At 43.1% G+C, this 25,661-nt stretch overlaps 1 protein-coding gene across 4 annotated transcripts in view; it reads left to right on the top strand.

Annotated features, from left to right (window-relative positions):
- Positions 1-25,661, top strand: part of FSTL4 (follistatin like 4) — a 206,909-nt gene that overhangs the window by 14,033 nt on the left and 167,215 nt on the right. For all 4 annotated transcript variants that reach the window (XM_051631294.1, XM_051631292.1, XM_051631293.1 and 1 more), the window contains exon 3: positions 3,721-3,754. In XM_051631294.1, the coding sequence (XP_051487254.1) occupies positions 3,721-3,754 (34 nt within the window). The remainder of the gene's footprint in view (positions 1-3,720; positions 3,755-25,661) is intronic.

The following is a 25,661-nucleotide window of genomic DNA, read 5'->3' as shown; positions in this document are numbered from 1 at the left end:
AAAGTCTGGCATTCCCTTTCTGTAGGAGCAGAAACGGGCTGTATACAAACCTGTTGTTAAACTGTTCCAGGTTCAGGCGGGTGTTGGATGTGCAACGTGGCAGCTTTGGGGAGGGAAGCTGTGTAACAGCACCTGGTCAACTGTAGTTCTGGTCTTTGTTTTTACTTTTGACCCTCCTAATCCAGGTAGGATTAGTAGCCATACTTGGCGATGCTATATCTGCTCTCCTGTGCTGACACTGGGTTGGTTAGTCTTTTGGAGACATGGCTTTTCAGTAGCTACATGTCTGGTGGAAAGCAATTTGGAGCAAACATACTACATTGATTTCCACATAACAATGATCAGGCACTTCAGATGCACCACAAAAGGACCTTGTATTCTGCATTCAATCAGCTCCTATTAGAGTGAGTTGCTGAAAGCAAACCTTGACAAATAAAACTGTTGTGTTGCATTAATGAAATGCTATTTAGAATGGTATTAATGAAGAAGCTTTATAGAAGGAATAAGAAAGCTGAAACAGATATTTTCCTTCTAAGCCTATGATTTATGCACTGATAAAATTGGAATTTTAGTTAAAGGAATTGGCAGTCATTAAATGGTGCCCAGGAAATAAGTCTCATTTATAACCATCTGCTTTATGGCTTCTGCAGAAAAGTATTCTTCCTTGGGCAATGCATCCGAGAACTTTAGTGTCATTTTTATCAAAATAGTTTAGTTCTCTACTAGTAACACTATTAATACCTCTCTGTGATTTATTTTATTTTATTTTAATTTTTTTTTACCTGAGAACAGGATCTTGCACTTCAAAGAGGGTGACTACTCCTTTTTGTGAAGAGATCACCCAAGTCATAGCGTGTGGCACCGTGCTGTGCCTGTGGCCAGACTTGCTGGTAATGTCTCTTCGTGGCATATTAGATCACTAATAGAAAGGTCTTATGTTCAAGATGCCCTTGAGGAGAAAAATTAACATCATTTCCTCTTTTCTGTGTTACAGAAGAGAGAAATTAGTTGGCTAAGGCAACTAAGCAAAATGAATCCTTGCTTTTTTTTCACTTGACTAGAAGCCACGGTGGTGTCTCTACCTGGAGTTGGTGCCTTTTTGTGGCTGCTCTTTAAACCTTGCCATTTTTCCCGTTTTCCTGAAGTGCTGATCTTTCTCAAAGCCACTGGTCTTTTCTCCGTGGAATGGGACATTTTGCAGCATGTCCCAGGTGCTGATATTCTCCCAGGTAATGAGGAGCAATGACTTGCAACCTGTCCTCACCTTCTCCCATTGCATTTCTAACAAGCTTTTCCTCTGACACCCGCATCTGGTTTTGATGTTGCTTACATTTGTTAGAGCTTAGAATCCTAAGAGGAACAGAGTGAAAGGGAAACTTTGAAGACTGTCCTTTGTTTTTCATGATGTCTGTGCAGTTCTTTTCATGGAAATACCAAAAGTGTATTAAATACAGGGGAGCTGGCACTTGAATTTTTATGGAATGTGATTGTCTTTTTTTTCTTTTGATCAATGTAATAGTTGTAATTAGTTTTAGTGTTTCTGAGCTTTTGAACTGCAGAGAATTCAAACAGCTTTTCAAAGTGAGAGACTCCAGGGGAACTTTAAAAGTACTCTTCCCTTTTGCATATATTATGTGTACACGGGCTTAATGACAGCCAGCTGGATCTGATTTTTTTTTTTTTTATCCTGTGCCCCACCTCCCAAACTAATATTTGGAAAAGCTCTGAGAGGTCCCTGGAGTAGCACTGTCTGTGCAGCTCAGAGCTTTGATGCCTGGAGAGGATAAATGCTTTGAAGTCTGTACTAATCCTGAATGCCATTTTACATATTTCTCAAGATCATTGAGGTAGCATCCTATGGGGAATAATAACTTAGTAATTTTATAAGTAAATGCTCTTTTATTTTTTTATATGTTTATCCCCCTCAGTTGACTTGGAGAGCACCAAGGAGATCATTCCCAATGTCCTGATCCTTCTTGATTTTTATGGAAGCTTTGTGTTCAAGAAAAACAGGTTGCTGGTCGCTTGTAGGAAAGGGAAACACTGTCTCCTGCTGACACAGCAAATGGGCAAAGCAGAAATGGTCACCATGTTTGAACAGAACTGGGTCAGTTGATGTTTGATGTGGTGTGGTCCCCAGGGCTGGAGGAGCTGGGTCCTGGCAGAGGGACAGGAGGCAGAAAGCAGCATTTCTGTAGGCAGTAAATGAGTAATTACAACCCAGTGTTGTGTCTTGTGCGTGACATTACACCCATGCCCAAAACACCTCAGTCTGCTTCACCTGAAGCTGCCCGATGCACCCAGGTGAGGGAGGTGAGACCTTCAGGAGCTCTCTGAGCAGGTACTGTTCTTACTTCCCTACACCAATTTTTTTGTTTATTTCTGTCTTCCACTCTGAACAGCCCTCTTTTTGATCATGTGCCTCAGTAACAGCTTTCTGTATTCCAGTGCCCCTGTGGCAGGGCACTTGGCCCTGCCGTGGGGACTGTGGACATGTTGCATGACATGGGCAGCATGAGACTTGGCTTCCCTTTGTCTAAACGTGGTCTGCAGAGAGGTACTTTATTTCTCTTTAAAAAACAACAACAAAAAAACCCAAATAAAACTACAATAAGAATCAAAAGGGCCAGAAAGCTCCCATGTCTGGGGAGGCTGTGTTATTTTTCTATCAAAAGCAGGAGAGAAACAAACCTTTTTGCTATTTCACTCTCAGAGAAACAAACATCTGAGAACAGTGAGGGAATGAAATGAGCTGAGAAAATGAAATGAGGTTAAACAGGGCACATCCACAAGAGTAAAAACCTGCCTTGTGAGCTTTTGGCAGGAGAGCTTGCTGCTCTTCCCTGTGTCTGTGCTGGGGGGGTTATTGTGGTGCAGATAGTGCTGAGCCTGGTGGCACTTCAGGGTCTTCCAGGTTGAAGTTTGCACTCAGGGGGGTTGATCCTGGATTTTCCATTCATGGGCACTGTCTGGGTCAATGTGACTCCAGGCAAGGTGGTCTTTTAGAGTCCTCTGTGATTCCACTGTTTCTAATACTGGTTGCAAGAGATAGCTCAATTGATGGAAATTATAAGTATTTGTAATTAACCCATAAATAATGTTCCTGCTTGGAATTAAATATTTATTCCTCTGGAGTCTCATCATTAGTATAAGGAGATAGTGTTGTCTGGGAATGCAATACCCTTTGAGACTATGCAATGTCTTTTAAGAAGTTTCTTTATTAAAGATGGTAGTGATGCTTGGCAAGCAATAGGACAAATGCTGTAGGTGTGCCAAGGCTGCCGTGAGCCCTCAGCTCTGAGCATGAATACTCTGGTTGTTTTGAAATTATTCAGTTATTTGAACAAGCCTCTGCCAAAAATGTCTGACTCCTCCCTCCTCAAACCTAAACCCTTAGTATAGTGATAATAATCCTTGTAGCTGCTCCCTTTTAACATCAATAGGGGGGGGAAAATCCATTTTAAAGGAAGATATCGTGCTCTACCAAGTAACTTATCACGGACACTGAATCAGATTGATCCGCTAAATATCTGTGGACAAACTGAAATATATGATTGCAATTCCTCCTCAGTTACTGTGCACAGCTTCCAAGATGCTTCTCTAGGACAATGACTAATGTTTTTTTAGGGTACTTCTGTTTGTGCTGCCTTTGAACAGTTCTTGTATTTAAAAAAGAAAACCACAAACAAAACCAACACAAAATTATCTTTTTCCTTATAGGACTCCAGAAGGTTTGAAGTTACACGAAGAAAAGGTAGGAAAAAATATAGTTTTCTTTCAATGTGTGTGGTGCTGTTGAGTATTCTTGCGGTAACTTGTAAAAGCAAATAGGAGTTCACACACCTGAAGCCATGTCCTGCTGTGGGGCTTCAAGGAGACTACTGATCTTCTGATGCTCACCTGAGTTCTTAGTGTCACAAACTGTAGATGGGGTTGTTTGGTTTTGTCCATGAATGGTTGTTCTTCCAGCACAGAACTGCCTGATGGTGTTGGGGATGCATGTTAAAACTTGTTGAGTGCTGGCCGAGGATCTGAACTCTGACCCTGGGGCATTGTGGGGAGAAAAAGGTCCAGGCAAGGCTGTCCACGCAGCAGCACACTGCAGATCCAGCCAGCGCTGCAGCAGGGCTCAGTGCGAGTTGTGCTGGTGCTCTGAGCTCAGCTTCTGGAAATTATTTTGTGTTGGTAACTAATTGACTGCTGCCATGAGTGGCTCCTTGATGGTTCCTGGCAGGTTGGTGAGAATCAGCCATCAAAGAGCTTATTCTGGTTATTGTTCATTTGAGTTTTGTTGAGCAGAGGTTTTCTGGATCAGGCAGTTGTTTGCCTCATCTGGCTTGGCATGGCACGGAGGGGGTGGCACTGGTGGCACTGTCCTGCTCAACAGGTTCCTGCATTCCTTGGTTTGTTCCAGCAGCTTCTTGAATTTCTTCAGGCATCTTGTATATTGGGAAGAGGTTGTAACTCCTACTGTCATACTGCATCACTGGAGAAGGTCAGGTCCAAGGGTAACTTTTCATTTGGGTAAATAATCTCCCTCTGGGTCTCTTGTGGTTGTTTTTCATTTTATATTTTTGTTTTCTGTGAGGCTGAGGCAGCAGAGTCTGTTGAATAAATGAACTACATTACTGTTGCTAAAGGTGAAATCTCTCTAGCTCAGGTATCCAGCATGTGTGTGTGTTTGGTCAAACTCCTGCCACTCTTCATGAAGAAATTCCGTTTTATTTGACTTCCTTGGATCTCAGACTGAGGAGGGCTCTTGGGTGGTTCAAGGTTGTCTTGAGATGCAGAAGGACGTCTTGGCATCCTGGATGTGGAGACATTTCAATCATGTTCTAGTATAGAGGTTTTAGTGCAGGTCATCATAGGTGTGGAGACTGAATCCAGTGACTGTGAAAATGGGCTTCATTAATAAAATTGGTGGAAGTACCCCTAGTCCTGTTTCAGATATGATGTGGGTCTCCAAAATTTACTTCCCAGTGACAGTAGCCAAGACCAACAAGACCTTAAATATAGTAATTTTGGAAACCAGAACTGAGTTTACTGATCATGTGGGTGCTTGGGAAGTGTTACTTCAGAGCAGCAACTGGATTTTGGGTTTGATGCCTCTAGACACCGAATTTCCAGGCTCAGCTGTGCTGATTTCTTACTGCCTTTGCAGGATGGGTAAGACTTGAGTTGCATTTGGAGGGGTGAAACCATACTTCTTCTTTCCAGAAATTAATTGAATATAATGAACTTCTCCATCAGAAGGCTTTGCAGGTCCACGAGTGCCACAGAGAGAAGGGGTTAGCAGTGTGGGAGTTAATGGCTAGAGATAAATTGGATTTAAGCCAAGCAACACAATCTGTGACTAATCAAGTATGTCTGAAGAACTGCAAACTCCTCAGAAGTCAGGAAGAAAATGCCAACAAACACAGTAAATACATCTTGGTCACAAAGGCCTGTGGATTTGCGGAGCTGCCTGGGGATTTTTAGCAATGATTAAGTATCTTCCTCTCTAGAGTTAGTCCTCAATAGTGCCTGTGAAATAATTCAACAGAAGCTTCCTTCAGAAACCCGTTCAGTATTGAAATGTGTGCAGAGCAGATACCACCCAGTGCAACAACAAAAAACAACAGGAGGGTTGAAATGTTTGTTATGCACATTAGAGGATTTCTAAGTTTTGTCATTTGGTGTGATCTAAGATTCAGGTCTTTTTTCCCCTAAAATTATATTTTTTCTCAATAATGGGTTTTACCTGAGGAAATTAGATAACAGGAAAGTGTTTAAGGGTGGAGGGTTCTGCTTGTGGCCTTTCTCTGGAGGGTGATTTGGCTTTCTGTTGGAAGGCTGTAAAAATTTGGAACTTAAAAATATCCAATAGAAACCACAACAAAGGTGGTGTAGCAAACTTGCTCTGTGCCTGCTTTTATTATCCTATCCTCATGGATGAACCAGGATAATTAAAGAGCTTTTGGTGAAAGGGGGGGAATCCTGGTTTCCACTTGTCAGAATTTTTCTTTTTCTTTGCACAGAAGCTTTGAATCCTTTAGACTGAAAGGAGACACTTTTCTTTGAAGGCGAACACAGCCTTGCTGCTTGTTCCTGTTTGCTACTTAGTGCACAGGGAACTGAACAAAAGTGTTAATAACCTGCACATTCACATCAGCTGCTCAGGACAGTGAAATAGAGAGCAGATGGCGAAGAGCAAAATAGGAGCAGGGAGCCAGGAAAAGAAGCAGTTTGTGCAGATCAGGTGGACACAAAGGATGGAGAACAGCATGCAGTGGAAAATGGGGAGCCTAAAGGATTTATGGTAAATTGGAAGAAGCACTGGACCGAGCTCTGAGGGCAACACCTGGAAACATTTGGCTTAACAGGGGCAGGGCTTAATTTTAAAGATTGGTGAGTTTTCACTGTGTAGTGGGTGTAGATGGATGTGTGACACTTCTCTGTTGCTGTAAATGAAACCACACAATTTATGTATGTCACAGCCATATTCATTCACGTCCATCAAATCCCCCAGTCCAGCAGAACAGGGTCTCCAGTGGTTTTCCCAGCTACACAGGAATCAATTCTGCAACTTCTGGAGCTGACAAATGCTCCTGCTCCTCTTAGTGTGGGGCTAAAGGATGCTCAGTACTAGAGTGAATAGTCTGCTGAGTATAACCCTATACTCAAGCATATGTACAGTCACATCAAGCATAAAGAGCCAGATCCTCAGCAGATAAAAATGAGGAAAGCCATGCTGAATTTAATGGACCCACTTTGCTCTTTTACTAGCTGAGGATCTAGCCCTAGCACTTAAAACTTTTAATTTGTTTTTATGTTGCTCACAATCATCAATTCAACAAATTAGTGTCAAAGATGCTTTGGAAATCATTCAGGCAAGAAATGTTCAAGCAGATTGCTTCCACTCTGTTTGTCCTGGTAATCTTATTAAATGAGATGCAACTCCAGATTTATTCAGTCAGATGACATCACACCACCATAAATGTCTGAACTTTCTCTGTTTTGAATTAGAAGGAAGAAACCTTTCTGAAGTATTCACAAGTTCTGTATTGTGGATGTCCTGTTTGTTCGTATATACACTGATTAAGAATACACAATCCTCATTGTTAGTGAGGAGCAAAAAGAGCACACCTTGAGCTTTCCCACCTTGCTGTGGTTTTATTGAAAATCTATGGAGCTGCATCATTCAGCAGTGGTGGAGGATCCAGCCAACAGCTTAAGAAATATTTCATTACTTGCCACTTGGCATCAATTCTTATGTCCTAGCTGAAAAACTGACTCATGGTTATAAAACAGTAATGCCCTTTAGAAATCCTATTCACTTCATCCTTTCTTCTTTCACATTTCAAATTTCCACCTATCTGTGGAAGATGAAAGGCTCTCAAAGCTTGGCAGGAATGGCAAATTTCTTCCCCCAAACCCTTCACGAGCACAATGAAGTGATCAGCTGTAATCGCTTTTGTAGTGAATCACCTAGTAATTTCCTATCCTGTTGTGCTGTTCCTATTGCTGGAGTCCAAGAAATCTGGTTTTGTTCCTTGTGACCTGGTCAAAACACACCAAAAATCAGTAGCTGTGTCTGTGTTGCTCTTGAGAAGCAGCTGTACCCCCCAGATCTTGGTTGTCTGGCTGTCCTGGAGGCTTGTAGATGATATGATACAATAAATATACATATCTATATGGGTGTGCTATGTATGGATAGAGCTGGATTTTCAGAAACACACTAGCTGTGTCTTCAGGACATGGCCTGGAAATTCAGAGGGCAGGTTTTACGTTAGAAATGCCTGTTTTGAAGGATCACAAGTAGGAATATTTAGACTGATTTTAACAAAGGTTTGTGTCTGTTCATCTCAACTGCTTTATTTCATAGGCATTTCTATTATCTCTGCCTTTTCAGGGCGTATGTTGCCAGTGAATAGTAATCTATTAGCTGTGGAAGGATATTTGAATGGGTCATAATATCAATCTGATGTTCAGCTCCTATTTTTCTAAGCTTGAGAACTGGCATTTTTTTGTACCTCATCCAACTTGAATGTTATCCTGAAAAGACATGATGCAGTGGGGATGCCTGATTTTGCAATGTTGGCAGGGAATTAGGTAGAAATGATGAGGATAAAAGCCTAAGGCATTTTTAAACTTGGATTTTATTTTTAGACTCAGGTGAACCCAAATTTAGGAGGGGGCAAGGGGCAAAACTGTTCATTCCCAAGTATATGTCAGCAGTTAAAAAATGGAACATTTTGTAGTTCTAAGTGACAAGAGTTAACAGAGGGAGTAAAAACATGTGGAGGGGGTAGAACCTCAACTGATCAACTCGTTAGCTGGTGTTAGGCACAGTAGTAAATTAAACAATAATGCAGATACTCCCAGAGAGTCTTGCTATAGCTGTTGTGCTGCACACGTGTGTGGGCAAGGACGAGTAGCTGCAAACACTGAGCAGGGAATTGCAGATCAGCCAGGGAGTTTCTGAACTGTTTTCTAAACCAAACAACGCTGGCCCTACTGGTCCTGTTTGACTTCCAAATGACTGTTCATACAGATGGATTACTTCTGAGAATGTGGATACAGCTATGGTGTTAGCCCAGCTCTGCCAGCAGACAGATGGCCAGCTCTCTCACTGCTGGAAGCAGAAAGGTTTTGAAGACTTAAAGCTCTTGGAAACTGATACATCAGTTTCTGTAGTTAAGTACTTTGGGGCAGGAGAAGGAATGAATTCTGTTCATGGCAGAATGGCCGTGGATGTTTAGTAAGTAACTAGTAAATAGAGTAGTATGTGGCTCTGCGAGAGCAGCAGATTGATGAACACAAAGGAGATGAAATGAAAACTTCCTGAGCAGCAGGAAACCTACCTGGTGCTGGTAACAGCAGCGAGTAGAGGAAAGGAGCTTGTAGGCAATGTTAGGAAGTGGCCAGACTTCAGTTCCCTGGGTGGGAGAGAAAGAAGATGGAAATGAGCCAGAAAACCACAAGACTCTGTGAGGATTTACAGGGAGATGCAAAATGCTATGTGTGTTTCATACTGCCATGATTCATAAACAGGAATCCCCAGTGCAGGTGCTGAGGCTGGATGTGCCTGAAGGCATCTTTCCTTTTCCATCTGAAAGCAGAATGAGCTGTGCTGATCTGGCAGCAGAATAAGCCCCTTGTGCTGCCGGCTTCTGTGTTGCTGGGGGTGGCTGCCGCACGATGCTGCCCACCACGGCTGTCCTTGGCCACGTCCCACCTCTAAGTCAAAAGCAGGCAAAAAAATATAAAGCCATGTTGAGGGAGGCAGCAGAAAGCATGTAATGTCCAAACTAGAAAGTCCTCCTCATCAGTTAATGGAATTTGGAAACTTTGGAAGACAGATGAGCTTTGGAGTTAAAAGGAGAGGAGTTTTGTCCTGCTACCCACCGAGTGCTGTGCCTTTGAGGGCACTCCCAGCAGTGTCTGTCCATGTCCCCCAGCATGGTGTGTCAAGGGCACCCTCCATGCTTTCAGGGAGGAGATCAGTCCCAACAGGTCATGGTGCTGTGCTGATGGTGCTGCCTGCTGCCAGCTCCTGCCTGATATGAATGACTTCCTTGCTAGCTTGAATGCCAAATTTTTATGAAGACTTAATAGAGAGATTTGTTTTATTCCCCGGGGCAGTCTCTCCCTCTCTTTTTCACTTCTCGCTCTAATGTCTCTGCTACACAGCCTGTAAATTACCTGTCTTTCCCCAAGAGAGAACCACTTTAACATTTTTCCCTTCCCTAGCATCCCTTGAATCCACAGATTTCTCACTTCTTCTAGCTAAACCAGGCAGTCTTTTGGAAGATGCCACCTTCTCCTGCAAACCTTGTCTGGTCTGCATCCTCACTCCCCCACAATACTTCTCTCCAGCTGACCCAGAGCTGCACAGTGGAACTGGTTTGCACTGGTCTTTTAAGACAACATGTCTTTAAGAGAAGGAGAGTTTTGCAGACAAATGGGCTTTTGTTGACTTAAGCATCCTTGGCAGCAGCAAAGTTGAAATTCAAAGTGAGATTTGAAGTTGTGTTGGCCATTGTTCCAGGTGCTGCACTGCTATTTGTATCAAACACAGCAAATACTCTTGTCAGGCAGAGCAAGGCATGACATGAAAGGGTCTCATGTGGGAAGGACATGTGCTGCTTGCACATAATGCTGAAAGGTGAAAATGGATTGGAAAACCCAGAGTTTTCAGTCCAGCCGCAAAATAAACATCTTTCAAAGGCTGGATAAAAAAACCTGGCATCAGATATTTCTGATACTGGCAGTATAATGTAATATGCAAATCCTCTTCAGCAAGTCAACTTATCCAGCAAATCTCAGAAATTAGTAAAATAAGTAACTCAGAGTTTGAGCCAGCAAACTTGAAGTTCAGGATCATTCATGAGCTCAATCAAGTCTTTGAGTCACAATTTTTGAATGTGCTGCTATTCTATTTAGTATGTAAGAGCCTGGTATATTTTCAATAACAGACTTATTAGGTGCCATTTCTTCCTGAACTGAGCTTAAACCACAAGGCAGAGCACTTGGGTTAATATTTCCTGAGCTTCAACTCACTGCCCATGTATGAGATAAAATAAGACAGAAATTACCCTCTCTGTGCTCTCTTACTTGAGGCACCTAGAAGCAGGTGGCTGTGGCAGCTGAGGGTGCTGAGCTGCCTGCCTGGGTTAGCCCAGCTGGAGGACTGGGCTTTATGGTAGGGAAGGCTCCAGGGCTGTCCTGGTGTCTTCTCCTGGAGGTGCCTCACTTTGCCAGGGCAGTGGCTGAGGGAAGCATCAGTGGACTTTGCAGCACTTACCTGTGGGACCTTTATCTCCTTCCACCACATCCAGTTCTCACCAAATCCCACAGGATGTGGAAAGTGAACCGTTCAGGTGGTTGGTGCTATAAGCCACACCTCTGGCTGGTGCCATAACAAATACTCTGCTTAAAATAGTGATTTTTCAGGGTGCTCTGCTTTGTTTGTAAATGTTTCCTTTGGACTTTACATTTCCAAGCAAGATTTCAGATCAGTAATTAGTGTGTGTCAGTATATTTTTAATAAGAACTTATGAGCCTGTGAAATGGTCCAGTTGTTCTTGTTGTTTGGGAAAGAAAAATCTACTGTGTGTAAGGTAATGTAATTACTTTTCTAAAAGAGTTTTTTATTATGCACCTAACTGCACATTTACTGTACTTGATAGACCAAAATAAAACCAGAACAGAATGAATAAGCCATTTTGGTCCACTGGGTAAATAAACCAGCTGAAGTGTTTATAAATATGTATTTAGTCAGCAGAGCTGTTGGCGACTCTGCAACTGCTCCAGTGTCTGAGATAAGTAATCCGAGTTTAATAGCTTTCCATAAATATTTCCTTGTTTGTCACTAGGCAATATGTATTTATGCACACCATGCTCCTCGTTTGTGCTGTTTGATGAGATCTCTTGAAGAGTATTAGAGGTTTGTTGTTTTGCATATAGTAGAAGGACGGGCACTACGTGTGGTTCCGAAGTAGCACGAGTGTGATCCTCATATCTTGTCCCCTTCTCCTCCTCCTTTCCATCTTTGCCTCTCCCAGGCAGGTGGTATGTGTTCTTGTAATTCTTTTTGCTCTTTTAGTTTTGGTGAGGTTAAAACATGCCTTCTTTCTGCTAACCTTCTGAATTCTGTCTGCTAAGTTTTCCCCCCAAAGACGGGACATTCAGTAGGACTGAATCTCTGCCCAAATGCCTTTTCTAATTGAGTATAAAACTATTGGACACATATTGTGAAGTTCACCTAGTAACATGTCTTACCAGAATGAAATTAATATATGTGAAGAGTGGTTCTGGACCCATGGACTTCAAAGCCTGTTCCAAGTTGTATTCTGGCATTTAAACTTGTACAGCACATTGGTCCAGCTCTGCTGGAGTTATCAATAAGTGTCTGTTCCTGTGGTTTGTTGTGTGTAGTACTTGATGGAAAGGCCACAGCTGAAATCCACCTTGTGCAGCCAGCAGATAATGGCATAAAGTTATGCTTTTTCTTGGAAACTACAATAAGAAGTGCTGTGTTTTCCATCAGCAGAATTGGAAATTTTTCAAAATGTCACTTCTTACAAGATTTCAATTTAGTTTCTCATTGCAACTGCAACGCAGGTGACAATGGCACGTAGTGCCCCTTCTATTTGTTTTGCTTCTCCCATTGAAATGCTATGATGTGAATACCCTATGATTTTTCTCTTTGCTTTTCATATTTGAATGTTTTAAAGAACAACTTTTCTCTCAGTTACTTAAGTTAGATTTTACTATCCTTCCTAAGTTTCCTGTTTTGTTTCCATAGTGTCGTTTCTTCTTTACCCACATATTTTTTTCCAGAAGTATTAGTTGTCATATTCAGGTTATAACTCTTCTTGCCCATTAAATGCAGAAGTTCGTCAGCAGCTTTTTTAGCAGAATCAAAATTGTGGCAAACCTTATTCCCTTGGAAGTGAGGCAGTGAAGCCAGAAATTGGAAGCAGCCCAATGCAGCTCCTCAGCTGTTATCAACACGTCCAACTCTGTTGGCATCCTTGTCAATGAGGGATGATCCATTGCCAGAGACATTTGTATGGAAAAACAACAGTTTGTGAAAACAGAAGGTTGTTGCAATTACAGCAGATGAACTGCTGAGCAGGAGAGTTGACCAACCCTGCACCCCGAGGTGCTGGTGGGGCTTGTCTGGTGTGTGGGGTCAGGATCCAGCCTGTCTCCTGACACTGTTCAGCAGTGAAATAAGTGTATGACCCATAGGAAACCCTAATAAGGAAGAACTATATTCTCCTAACTGTATGCTACTGCTTTATGCAATGATTCTCTGCAGCAGCCAACAGCTGAGCTAAATTGGTGGCTGAGCCTGTGTGTGGGTCTGTCTGATGGGTGAGCTCACAGCCCCTGCTCTGCTACAGTCTCCTCAGGGGGCTGGAACCCGTGCTGGGCTCCTGATGGTGGGAGTTGGAGTGAGGCACAGCAGCCAGGATCACAGAGAAGCTGGAGAGAAGGCTGTTGGAAAAACAAGGTTGTTTCTGCCATTGTAACAGGGTGAGCTGTCCATGCTGGGCTGCAAAACATGCTGGATATGTGACTGCCACAGCTTACAGTGGTCTGTTGGCCTCAGAACCAGTAAGAAGCATGTCCTTTCTGTAAGACACAGCATGGGAAATAAGTCAACGCCCTTACAAGTACATTAAATTATCCTGGAAGCCCTGACTGCTCCTCAACACTACAAGGCATGTTAATTAGAGGGAATTCTCATGGATGTAGCAGTAAAGGAGCAGAGACAGCAGAAAGCCCTCTCTTTTTCTTTTGGAAATAAAACGCATGCCTTCCACTTTTGGAGGTTCACGTTTGGTCCTCTCAATGTGTTCAAAACAGGTCAGCTGGATTACAGGCATCTCTAAGTGAGCGTTTTTGATAAGCCATGGAGTTTGCAGTTTTCACTGGAACATCCTAACACATTTCCTGGAAGTGTGGAGATGCTGCTGAAGTGATCAGGCTCTGACTGAATTTCAAAAAGATTTCTGTTTGAATGTGAGACAATGCTGAGAATGACTCTTTGCCACCTTTTAATGTTCACCCATCACCAGAACTAATCCTTGCTGATCTGGGTATCAGAAATTGCAATTCTGCCTTCAAAGGAAAGGTTTCATGAGGGCTTGTTTATTATAGCTGAGCTGTACTTGCCCTGATTAGATGTGACCCCATGATCTTTCAGGCATCTTTAACTGAGCACCCTGTAGTATTTTAAAAGAGAAATAATAATTACAGCCCTCTGTCTTTTCTTTCACCCCTCTGCCTTTCCACCAGCCAGAGCTCTAACGTGATTATTTCACAAGATGATGTTTGTTGACTGGAGGGTGAGAGGCTGGCCTGGCTGAATGTCTCTGCACAAACATGGACTTTGCTGTGGTTTGTCTTCCTTTGGGGAACCTGAAGCATTGTTTTCAGTTCCAGATATCACAGCAATTAATAGTGGGGGTGACATAATCGAAATACATTTTATTGTATTCATTTAATAACAGGAACATGATGAAAATCATTAAAAGCATCCAACTTGTTTTTCTTCACATGGAGAAACTAGTATTGACTCAGTGCTCTAACGGTGGAGTTTGCATTTTACTTCTGTGGTTTTGTAGCAATAATTTTCAGATCTTCCTTAAAAAAAAAGTGAGATTTATTTTTTTTCAATGTGTTCCCATGGGATAACAGGAATTCTGTCAAAACCTCAAGAGAATTCCGGAAGCTCTGTGAACAGCAGCAGCTCCAGTGGGAGAGCCATTAATATCCAGCCCCTCTGCCGGTGGGAGAGGAGTGTAGTGCATTTATTTAATTTAGACATTAAATCTTAAAAATCTTAAAATTGTCCTCTGCCACTTTGGGGACAGAGTTTTTTTACTGCAAATCTGCCCTTTTGGGAAGGCCCGTATGGAGGAGGTGGTGGGTCCTTGGGAGGTCTTTTGAAGCCCTGCTGACCCACACTGGCTGGTCACTGCTGGGGCCAGGGAAGGGGACTGTGTCTCCTTGGTGGCTCCAAGGGCTTTAGGCCACTGAGTGGCTGTTCAGAACTCCTCTGTTGAGTTTGCAATTGAAAAAAACAAACAAGGAAGAAACCAGCCCCTCAGACCAGACAGTTTTAGCTCATCCCTGCAGAATCCCATCTGCAGTGTGTAAAGAGGCACCCTGTAGCTTTACTTCTAGCTAAAGCCCATATAAGCAAGAATAAGATGAACCAATAGAGCTAATAGCTGCTAAAATCGGGTCTTCTGCTGACTTAAAAGAACAACTTTGCTGTATTTAATTTCTAGTGAGAAAGGATGAGTTCAGATCTTGCTTCTTCATAAACAGATGAAGCTAAGTGATGAAGCTGAGCATTTTCTAGATCCACAGAGAAACAAATTCCTCATCGTTTGATGCTGAACCTGTTGCTGTAAAAATAAATGTATTGTTTTCCACAAATACCACCTATGCTAGTATTTCTTTTTAATTAGTGGAAAAATTGCTGGTACTACCACAGTTTCCTTTCAGACATGCTGTGTGGCAAAAAGATGAGCTAAAGGTTCCAGGAATATACCCATGAGCTATTGGGAAATTCTCTAAAGCCCAAAGGTTGGGTTTCATTTAAACAAGATTCAGTTAGTTCGTGGAGAGAACATACAAAATTATTTTTTAAATTCAGATAAAAATTTGTGGGTTTCGTGCTGGTTATTTCTCAGTGCTGGAATGTGGAAGTCAAGGTTTGTAGGGAGAAGTGATATATTTTATTGAGCCAACTGAGACAGAATGGAACCAAGGAAGCTGTTGAACACAGGGTATGTTGGTCAGGTCTGGAATGTTAGTGGCAATTGTCAGATACTGGGTTCCCTCCTTTCATTCTTGAACAGAAATTGCTGATTTTAAAGTTAATGTAAACACAGCCTTTGTACTTGCTATCAAAATCTAATGATGTGTATTTGCCAGCTATTTTGGTAAAAATGGCTTTCAGGTCTCCCACCCTTATCTCCCTTGTCTGTGTGTCTTTTTTTTTAATCTTTCATTTTTGGATGAAAAAAACAAAGATAACTTTGGTAGAGAGTGTTTAATGTGATGCTGATTGACTTCAGATAAGACTGTAATCTGGCAGCAAAAGCTTTGGGGTGACCTGTAATGGTGGGACATCAGTGGAGTCTGAGCCTGGCACCTTTCTACATTGTACTTTAGAATTTATTCTTGATATCTTGGAATTTCCTTTTTGCTGGTGACATGGACAGGGCCACCCTGCTGTGAACGGCTTCCAAGGCCAAGTGATAAGTTCACATGGTCCTTTCAAGTGTGTGGCCAAGGTTTGTGTCTGTCCATGGGTGATGCTCCTTGAGGAGCAGTAAGTGCTGCTGACTTCTGGCCAAAGCAGAACTGCTCCCTGCATGGCTGCCAGTGTGGGGCTGCTGCTGAGCTGCCAGCACCTTCCACAGTCCCTGCATTAGCTGTCTGGGGTATTATTTCACCCAGAGTTAAATCTTACCTGAGAGCTGAGCTGTTAGAAATGAAAATTCACAGAGCAGATTGTCAAGCCAGACTAGGTTTGTCTGGGGTACTCATGGATCCCAGCTCTTTCCTGCAGCCAGGCTGTGCCCTGCTGTTAGCTGGCACCAAGTGTAAATGTTTTAGTTGAAGTTCTTTACTTGTTTCTTGTCCTGAGACCTCACGTTTTAATAGGAATTAGTTCTTGTAGAAGTTAAAAAGTAATAATCACTTCTTCAGTCATGTTCCTGGGTATTTTTTTTTCCACTAGAATTTCTTCCTTTTGCATCCTCTGATAAGAAAAAACATGAAAACATGATTCACTGGAATGCAAACACCACCAAAGCTGGAATGATTTTTGAGATAAAATGAACTTAAAACTAATTATCGTAATATTTAACTTCATAATACTAGCACAGAAGTTAGTGTCCTGTAATTTGAGAGTCATGACGTGCCTTTTTCCTTACAGAGTGGTAGCAAATCCTGGAGGTGTTGGTTGGGGTTTAGTTTGTCACTGTCTGCCAGTGGCTGTCCCATCATCATTGCTCATCCAACCCTATCGACTCTGGTGAGCTCCAGATAAACTAAAATTGTGTGCACATATTAATAAAAAGGGCAAGAAACTTAAGTAGCAGAACACTGTCCAAAGCTGGAGTGTAGCTTTTAGTATTTTCCCCTGTAACTGGGGTTGCTTAGTTGGCAAGACAGATGTGAGGCTCTGAGGAAGACGTGGTGTCAGCCAGAGCAGAGCCCCAGTCATTTGTGTAATTGTGTAATTATTTGTCTGAAAAAGGAAAGGTTTTTTACATGGTGTGAAGAAAGCTCCTCTCCCTAGGTGGGATTAATCTGTAGCATGTTTTTGGTGTATCTCCTGGAGGAGGAAAATGCACATAAAGGAACTTTTGCTGCCATTTCTTGTTGCTGTTAGTGTTCGGTTTGTAGGAGGAGGAGCACAGCAAAGTGGCTGATGCGTTGAAGGCTGTGAGCTGTGACCCTGTCCCACTCTGCCTTTCTATGGCTTTTGCAGAAGCAAACCAAAGTGCCATGAATTAGACTCTGTCGGTGCCTGGGAGGCTCCATCTTTTCTTGTACTTCCAGTAGCAGAAGCAAAGAAGAAATTTATGAGAGTGGTTAAAAATACTCCTATTGATTCCCGGAGCTATATCAGTCTTAGTGATTTGGTACACTTTACTTTCTGTGTGCAAACCTTATTCAGTTGCTGTTTTGTGCCTTTGTCATGATTTCAGTGAGGCAAGTTTAAAAGGAAAGTCATATCAATTGACCTATTACACATTGTTGTAGTTGCAGGTAGTGCTTTGGAAATTGCAGCAGGGAGATGCTGGCTCTTCCATGGTGCTGGTGCTCCAAAGCTTTGTCCTGTACCAGCACTTTTTATGCTGAACATATGGATTTACTGGATTGGTGCTAGTCATTTCACTGATAAGCTGCTTTGCTTAGGCAGTTAGGCTGTATCCAGTAAGGAAACCCTAACGTTTGATCTAATGGGTTTGGAGGCCCTAAAATCTATCTTGATTATTATGAGCCCGGTGCCTGTAACTGAGTGTCTTGGATTCAGAAATAATTTAACTCCTGTTCACACAATTTTGAAAAGAACAGGAGTTATCAGAAATTTTTTGTATCTTTATGTTGACTATGTATATGTTCTTGGATGTATTTCAGCATTGTACAGTGAACTTTACTGACTTGGGGTTTTGTCCTAAAAGCCACTGAATTATCTGAATCACAGCAAGTAACATTTCCCTTTTTCATGTGTGAAATGGAGGTAAGACTAAGCAAACTTAGAAACATTGTGTGGGGTGGTTGAAATTATTTTGACATCTTTAAAATTAAGCTGTGAAAGAAACTCTCTCTGTGTGTTTGTGTGTGCCACTTGGCTTTGGCAGGCAGCAGCTTTCTGCTGAGGTGACACTGAGTGGGTCAGTGACAGATCAAGACAGCTACAGAAAGTTGCTAAAATTCTTAGATGGGTTGGGAACCACCCTGATGGTTGGGACAGAACCTGCCTGACTTTGATGAGTGGGGTTTGGATGTTCCTCAGCAGCATCCCTTGCAATAGTTGCAGGATGTGTCTCTCTTATTTAAGTCCCTGGGGCAGGAGGGGCTGGGCAGGCTCTCCCTAAGGCTGTTGTCCCCCAGTGATGGAAGTGCAGAAGGAAATGCTGTGGCAGCAGTGGGGCTTGCCTGGAGAGGTTCCCTGCCCTGTGGGAAGCTCTGGACTCTGGGGGACAAGTAAGGACAGTAATTTGCTGTGCTCCCTGGTGCTTCTGCTCCTCTCCCTAGCATAGCTCCTCCATTTATAGATTGAAGTGTGCCTGATGCTCTCAGATATAAAATGTAAATTTATGTGGAGACATTAAGTCTTTGGGAACTTAATTAAAATGAAAAAAAAAAACAAGCTGTTGGCTTCTGGCCTTGTGTTGCACCCATCAGTGATGCTGGAGGGTGTTGGGGCTGGCAGTGGCTGGGGAGGAGGTTGGGTCTGATCCAGGCTGGAGCAGAGGTCTCCACTGTGGGTCTGCTCTCAGCTGCATTTCTTCTTCTGCAGAGCCTGACCCTTCAGAAAGGCTTGTTCCTGCTGTGTTTGCCCTGCTGTGTTTGCCCTGCAATACTGCATCATGTGTGGGTGGTCAAAGGGATACTTCAAGTCTTTAACGAAACAGCTATAAAGTGCTCTTCTCTGGAAGGAAATTTATTGGCTAAAGGGAAGTTGAAGGGGATCATTTGTGAAAGAGGAGCAGCAGCAGAAGGCTACGGCTGCCAGGAGCCTGCCTGCTGCTGGGGAGGGAAGGGCAGGAGGGTCAGGGAGATACAACTTCTGTCCTGTGGCTATTAGAAAGGGTGAGAGAGAGGACTGAGTGGAACAAAAGAGAACCAACCCCAGGTCTATTCTGATTTACTGCTCTGAGCCTTGCTTGAGGCAGCCAGTCCCGAGGCGCTGCGGGGCAGGAGCCCGGGAGCGGGGTTTGCTCCCGGCAGACGCGGTTTCCTGGACAGCTCCCGCTGCTGATCGCTGCCTCCCGCTGCCTCCCGCTGCTGATCGCTGCCTCCCGCTGCTGATCGCTGCCTCCCGCTGCCTCCCGCTGCCTCCCGCTGCCTCCCGCTGCCTCCCCCCTGCCTCCCCCCTGCCTCCCCCCTGCCTCCCCCCTGCCTCCCCCCTGCCTCCCCCCTGCCTCACCCCTGCCTCCCCCCTGCCTCCCCCCTGCCTCCCCCCTGCTCACGTTCGGAGCAGCTCAGCCTCCTGCTCAGGAACTCTGACTATTGCAGAAGAAAAAAGCCTGGCATCCTTAGGTGCACTCAGAGCACACATGTAGGGAAGCCCAGGGCACTTGAGCAGCAGCACGCCCTGGCAGGGGTCAGCGTCCTTCAGGGCTGAGACATTGCTGCATGCTCCAGTCCACAGGCTGTTACCAGCCTCACTTCTGCATGAGGATCTTGTCCTTCTGCCCTGAAGTCCCCTGCAAGATGTGACCTGCTTCCTGTAGTGTGGCTGTGGGCCAGGCCTGCTGGTGGAGCCTCCCTTGCTCCCCCCATCCCGTGCTGCTTGCTGCCCTGCCTCAGCCTTCTGTGGTGGGAGCTGCATGCCTGGCTGTGTTTGCAAATTTGGCCTTTAGCTGCTTGGGCTCCTGTTTTGTTGATGGCTGGAGAGATGATGCAGAACATTCAGAAGGATGTGGTTGTGTGCAATGAATAATTATAAGTGCCTGGCTTGTTGTTGCTTGAGCCAGGTTTGAGACAACCTTTGTGGTGTTTCTCTTACAAAGCCTCTGTCGGAGCAAGGGCAAGCTCAAAAAAAAAAAAAAAAAGAAAAGGTGACAAAATTCAGCATCTCAGCTGGTGCCTTCAGGTCCAGCACTCTCCTGTCTGTTAGACATCTTTGTGTGCCCTTCCAACAACCCTCCCTGTATTTGATGAATAGGACCCAATATGCTGGAGGTGGAGCATCTTTAGAGGAGGACTCCACTGTCAAAGTCGCTCCAACTATTCTGTTCAGCTGTGCTGAATTGTTTTTGATAGATGTTTCTGTGGAATGGACCAGTCTCAAATGACTTCCTTCTGCACCTCATCGTGATACACAGCTCTGCAAAATAGCTTCTTGCAGCTTTTTCAGGATAAGGCAGTATTTTACATTGAGTGAGAGATGAGATTGCAAGGTCTGCACTTATCTTAAGAACAAATAAAAACCATTTCAACAGCCTGAGGCAAATAAGTGTTACCCTCTTATATTGTAGCAACCTTTTTATGTAAAGGGAGGCTTTGTTAATATCATAGTACTGGGGCAGTACTCTACAGCTGACATCTGCAAAGTCTCTTCAGGTTTGTATTGCTTTATTTCAGTAGGCCTTACTCATCCCTAACCTGATTTAGTTTGATGAAAAAGCAGATGTGTGCACGTGTGATACAGAGTCACAAGAGAAGAACATAGGTATGCATGCTTGCTTTTTTCTTATGAGTAGGAGATTCCAACAGAAAAATGCTATAACTTCATGACTGCCTGTGCTCTTCTGCTCAGTTAAACCAAGAGACCCCAAATATAGTGGGTGCAGGAGCTGGTGCACAGAGTGCCAGGGAGTGGGGGCTTGCACGCGTGTTTGCATCATTGCAAATGCTCCAGCTGGAAAGACACAGCAGAAACCCACCTGCTTGTTACATTTTCTGTAAGACTATATGGGATTTTCCTCCTGATAGCCCACCTACAGGAGGTGGGAGAAAACTGAAGCCTTTACAGATTTGTCCACGGCCCTAGGGAACACAGGAAAGGGCTTGGGTAGCACGGGCAGTAATAGATCATGAGCATGGCTCCTTATCTACAGCTTGTGAAGATTTTGCCTCAAATAACTCATCCTGCTCTGTCCTTCCTATCTCTCCCTCAGCTTTGGAAAATGTATTTCTCATACAGAGTGTCTCCCTGCTTGAGCCAGTTATCTGGCTCTCAACAGCTACTTATTCTTTCAAAGTATTCTATTACTGTTAGGATTTGATTTTTATATATACACAATCATTTTGCTATTGTGCTGCATGTGTGTGGCTATGGATGCAAAATCACCTTAGCTTCCTGCCTTCCCCTGCTCTCCATCTCCTGCTGCAGTATTGATATTTCTATACCTGGTGGTAAAATTAATTGCTCTCTACTTATGAAGTAGTTTATGGCTTTAATCATTTATTGCTACTGCTGCTAATTTGATTCAGGCAATATTTAGTTCTGTTTCAGTAACTTTTCATTTTAAAACAAACTGCTGGTTTGAATTCATTGGCATTAACAACCTCTTATTGATTAGTTTGGCCTCAAACTGTGTCATGAGGAATGAGTGGCTGTGTGCCACTCTAAGCCTTCAGAGCAGAGTTAACAGCAAGTTAAAGCATGTTTTTCTGGGAGTAGATCTTTGGAAAGTGTATGACGACTTGCAGGTGGCTAAGGAAGTCCAGAGCCCCTCAACAATTTCTGTGGCTTGAGCTTATCTTTATAAGAAAGCAAAAAGTAAAGGGTGCAGAACTAAAAGACTTCAATAACTCCTCCTACTTTTGTAGCTCAATCACAGCATCCAGGCATGCCCTTTACTGCAAAGATTTTTTTTTACAATTGGTAATAGTAAGTGTAGTGCTCCAATTCGCTCTGCTAGTCTGTGTCACTCTTAAGGTCTGCTCTCCAATTTGAAGAGCTTAATTTAAAACCTATTAAAATCAATGGGAAGGTTGTCTCTTCCACTTGTGCATTATTTCAAAGCATATCTCCAATAATGACTTGCCAGCTCTTCTCTGTGTCCTTGCTCTCTACTGACCATTCATGATTTAAAAGACCAAGAGGTTAAATAGCTTCTCTTCCACCATCTCTGGTTATGTGTGAGAAAAGCTCAAGGGCTACACTTGAGAGCAGAAAATGAAGGTCTTGTTTGTAAATTATAGTTCAAGGTCAGTTTAAAGAGTGTTTCTTGAGGGACCAGGGCTGGCCCTTCTTTTCCATTCACAGCAGAGTGGCATAGCTTGCATTTCATGTGTCTGACACCAGCACGACTCTGGATTTGGTGAGGTGTCCTGTCTCTACCCTGGGAGCTGTGACCAGAAGATGAGGAAATGAGCCCATATTTAGAGGCACAGACCATTGAGGGCTGCTCTGACCTGACCAGTGGACACAAGGGAGAACATCAGTAAGAGGGTTTTAGGTAAATGCCCAGAGTTTGTAGCTTATAGGCAGTGTATGGTCTGCCCTGTTCTGTTGTAGAGCCCACAGCTGGGTGGCCTTTCCACCCTTCAAGTTGCTGTGGGGTAGCAGAAACCTTTCGCTAAGGAGATCCTATGAACAGGGCCTTTTGATCTTTTCCCTGGTCACTCCATGATGATCGGATATCCATACAATCATCTCAACACCCTTTGTACCAATTCTTTTGGTCTACAGCAGTTTCTCTGATCACAGTCCTTCTCTTTTGAAGTGAAGAGGGCCAAACATGGTCAGAGAGGGGGAGGTTGTTGTCAGCTGGTTATCATGGCCGTAGCATTGGGTTTGTGGTCAGCCAACCTGAACTTGTGCCAAGCCCAGACCACTCCTGGGGCCGAGCTGTCCCGGTGGTCAGATTGCTGCTGCCCACCCAGTGAGGCTGGGGCCTCTACTCTGCTGTGTGGTCCTTCTGTTGGGTCTGACCAGCTGCAATTTCATGTCTTTGCCTCCAATTGAGCATATGCTTCCTGATGGATATAGAGTGCTGCAGGTTCCCATACTTGTCCTACCTTCCAGGGGTGCAGGTCATGACTTTTTTCTGTCCTTGGGTTCTTTTATGGAAAAACAATAGAGTGAGGGAGGCTTTCCTGTAACCTCCTCCTTCCCCTGACAAATATCCTTAATTTATTCCATACTGCAGTGTGTTGTTTACAGCATATGCAGTGATATGAAACAGCTGCCACGTCTCAAGCCCGAGGTAGCTGCAGCAACCCTGGAGTGCCTACATAAGCTCACATGGAATCCCCAGGGATGAAGGGCTCTATTAAAAATGTAAGATCATTATCACTAATCTTGAAAGTGGACCGATGCATTTAACATAAATAATTATAAACTTTCAAACAAGATTATTTCATCTGGTGGAGCATCTGGGAATTGTTTTTTCATTATCACATTTCAGAGAGTGAAAAATCTTCCTATTCTCTTGGAGGATTTGGTGGGATTAGTTGCTTCTGTTTGCTGTTCTGTTTTCCTGCAAATGTTTCTGTTATTATGCATATCTCTCATCTGTTCTGCAACATTTTGGAGGGCCCTGAGTTGCCTACCCCACTGATGGGCTGGGATGGTCCCCTACAAATGGCAAGGAAAAAAAGGACAGGCTTTCCCCATGATCAGTTTGAAAAATGGTCTGATAAGATGTGCAGGAGTTTACTGATGTGGGAAGGTTCTTGCTGGCACAATCAGTTTGGGAATAACTGCACTAACTCAGAAAATCACTTGATAAATGATATTTTCTGCATGAAATCCAATATTAAGCACAGACTGATACTTTCAGCCAAGGGTTGTCTAAATTCCCTCCTAAGCACCTGATAGCAGCTCACACTGTCCAGGCAGCAGCTCTGACCACTTGTGTGCAAGGGCAAAGTGTAAAAAGAGGGCTCTGTCATCCTGGTGATTGCAAATTTGGCCTGATGAAGGAATTGATTCCTCAGTAGGATGTTAAGATAACTGGTACAGCCAGTCAAAAGTTGCTATGAGACTGCTTTTTCCTGATAAGAACAGCTTATCCCAGTTTGGATTTTCAAAGTATAGGGCTACTGGCTCTTGTGGCAACTACTGATCTAAAACTTTTCTATTAGAATAACACCCACTAAAGGCAAGACCAAGGCATCCATATTTTGACAAACAAGGCATGAGGAAAAAAGTCTTTTTGTAGACTTGAAAAAGTTATTTTACAAGGGTAAACTTAATTATCAGAATCCACTGACACCTGCAGTTGAACTGGCTTAAGTCATCCTCTTTCCTCAAATGTTTCACAGAATCATTAAGGTTGGAAGGGACCTTGAAGATCATCAAGTTCCAACCCCCCTGCCATGAGCAGGGAACCCTATCACTAGACCAACCTCATCCAACCTGGTCTTAAAAACCTCCAGGGATGGGGCATCAATAACCTCCCTGGGCAACCCACTCCAGCACCTTCCTACCCTCACAGTGAAGAATTTCTTCCCAATATCTAACCTAAATCTCCCCTCTCTAAGTTTAAAACCACTCCTCCTTGTCCTATCACTGTTTTCTCTGATGAAAAGTTTCTCTCATTACTAGTTTACCCGCTTGTAATTAATACTATTTTGCAGTCTGCTAAATCATCTCTAACTTCGTTCAGCCTTGGAGAAGCTGGGGGATTCTTTTGTAAGAACTCAACTGTAATACCAATTTCAATGCCAAACCTCTGCTTTTACTTGGAGGTGACCAAGTTCCAGTGAAAGAAGGATCAGAAGGGTTTGAGATGCGTTTTGTTTGGTTGGTTGGTTTTGGTTTTTTAATGGGCTTGCATGGTTGCTAAGCCTGAATGCAAAATGTCTGTCTCTGCAGCTCCACATGGAGCCCATTCACTCCTCTAGAAATCATTTCAAAGGTAGAAATTCAGGAGTGCATACAATATGTGAATTGCTTGAGTGACTTAACACTATTTAAAACAAAGGAACTCGTGTTATGCCTCTCTCTTCCCTTTCAAGCATTTCCATCAAGAGCATTTGAAATCAATGACTTAAACTCCTCTGTGCATGTGAATGTCTTGAGAAAGGACTGAGGATGTTGCTGAAAATTTAAATGGTGACTTTGGAAACGAATAGCAACATGAATTGAGTGTATCTGACAGTCCCTGCAGTCCCCTCGTGCAGCAGGGAAGGAAAAACAGGCTTTAAAGTGCACGTGGCAAGACAGTGACCTTAGTGACCTTGCACACCTAAAGTGCAGGGTTTTTTTTCTCTGTAAGCTCAAAACAGGTGATTAAAGTCAGGTGAAGTTTTGCATATATACAAGGGCTGGATTATAGCTTTAAAACATGATGGTTAAGAAAAAAGATCAGAAATAAAAGGGGATATTAATTTTACTTAGACTGTAATATTGCAGCAGTTATGTTCAATCACTGCTAAGTCAGGAGGCTGTAAAATACACCCTGTGATGAGGTTATAGTAAAACTAACACAATCATAGATAAAAAAATTAAACTATTTATTTGCTGATCTGTAAATAAGGTGTGATTGGAGTAAATATGATGGGAAAGATTTAATTAAATTGAATGAAGAAATTTTGTAAACAAGACAACATTGCCAACAAAACAGGAAATTAATGTGCTGGCAGACCAAATAGCTAAGACTCTAAAATTCATCTGTAACTATGTGCTTCTGATAAATGTTTCAGTACCCCTGTGAATGCTTTTAAATTGATTCAAGGACATCCAAGTGCCATAATATCTTGCCCAGCCTCTCAGTCAGGGCTGTTGTGCTGCTTAAGTTCAGTGAAAAAAATTGCAAGAAAAGACTGTATTCCATAAAGAGAAAACTGGCTCCTACCCACACCTCTATAAAATGAAAATACCCTTTGCATTTGAAGGATTGATGGGTGATTGTCACAGATGTCAAACTCTTCTGGTCTTGGTAGTAGTAAATATTTTCCTCTGGACTGGTTCTATTTAATTTTTTTTTTGTATATTTTTAGTAAACACACCA

The sequence above is a fragment of the Apus apus genome, chromosome 13 (assembly GCF_020740795.1).
Source record: "Apus apus isolate bApuApu2 chromosome 13, bApuApu2.pri.cur, whole genome shotgun sequence".
Classification (NCBI taxonomy): Eukaryota; Metazoa; Chordata; class Aves; order Apodiformes; family Apodidae; genus Apus; species Apus apus.
This window is presented reverse-complemented; position numbering and strand designations above follow the sequence as displayed.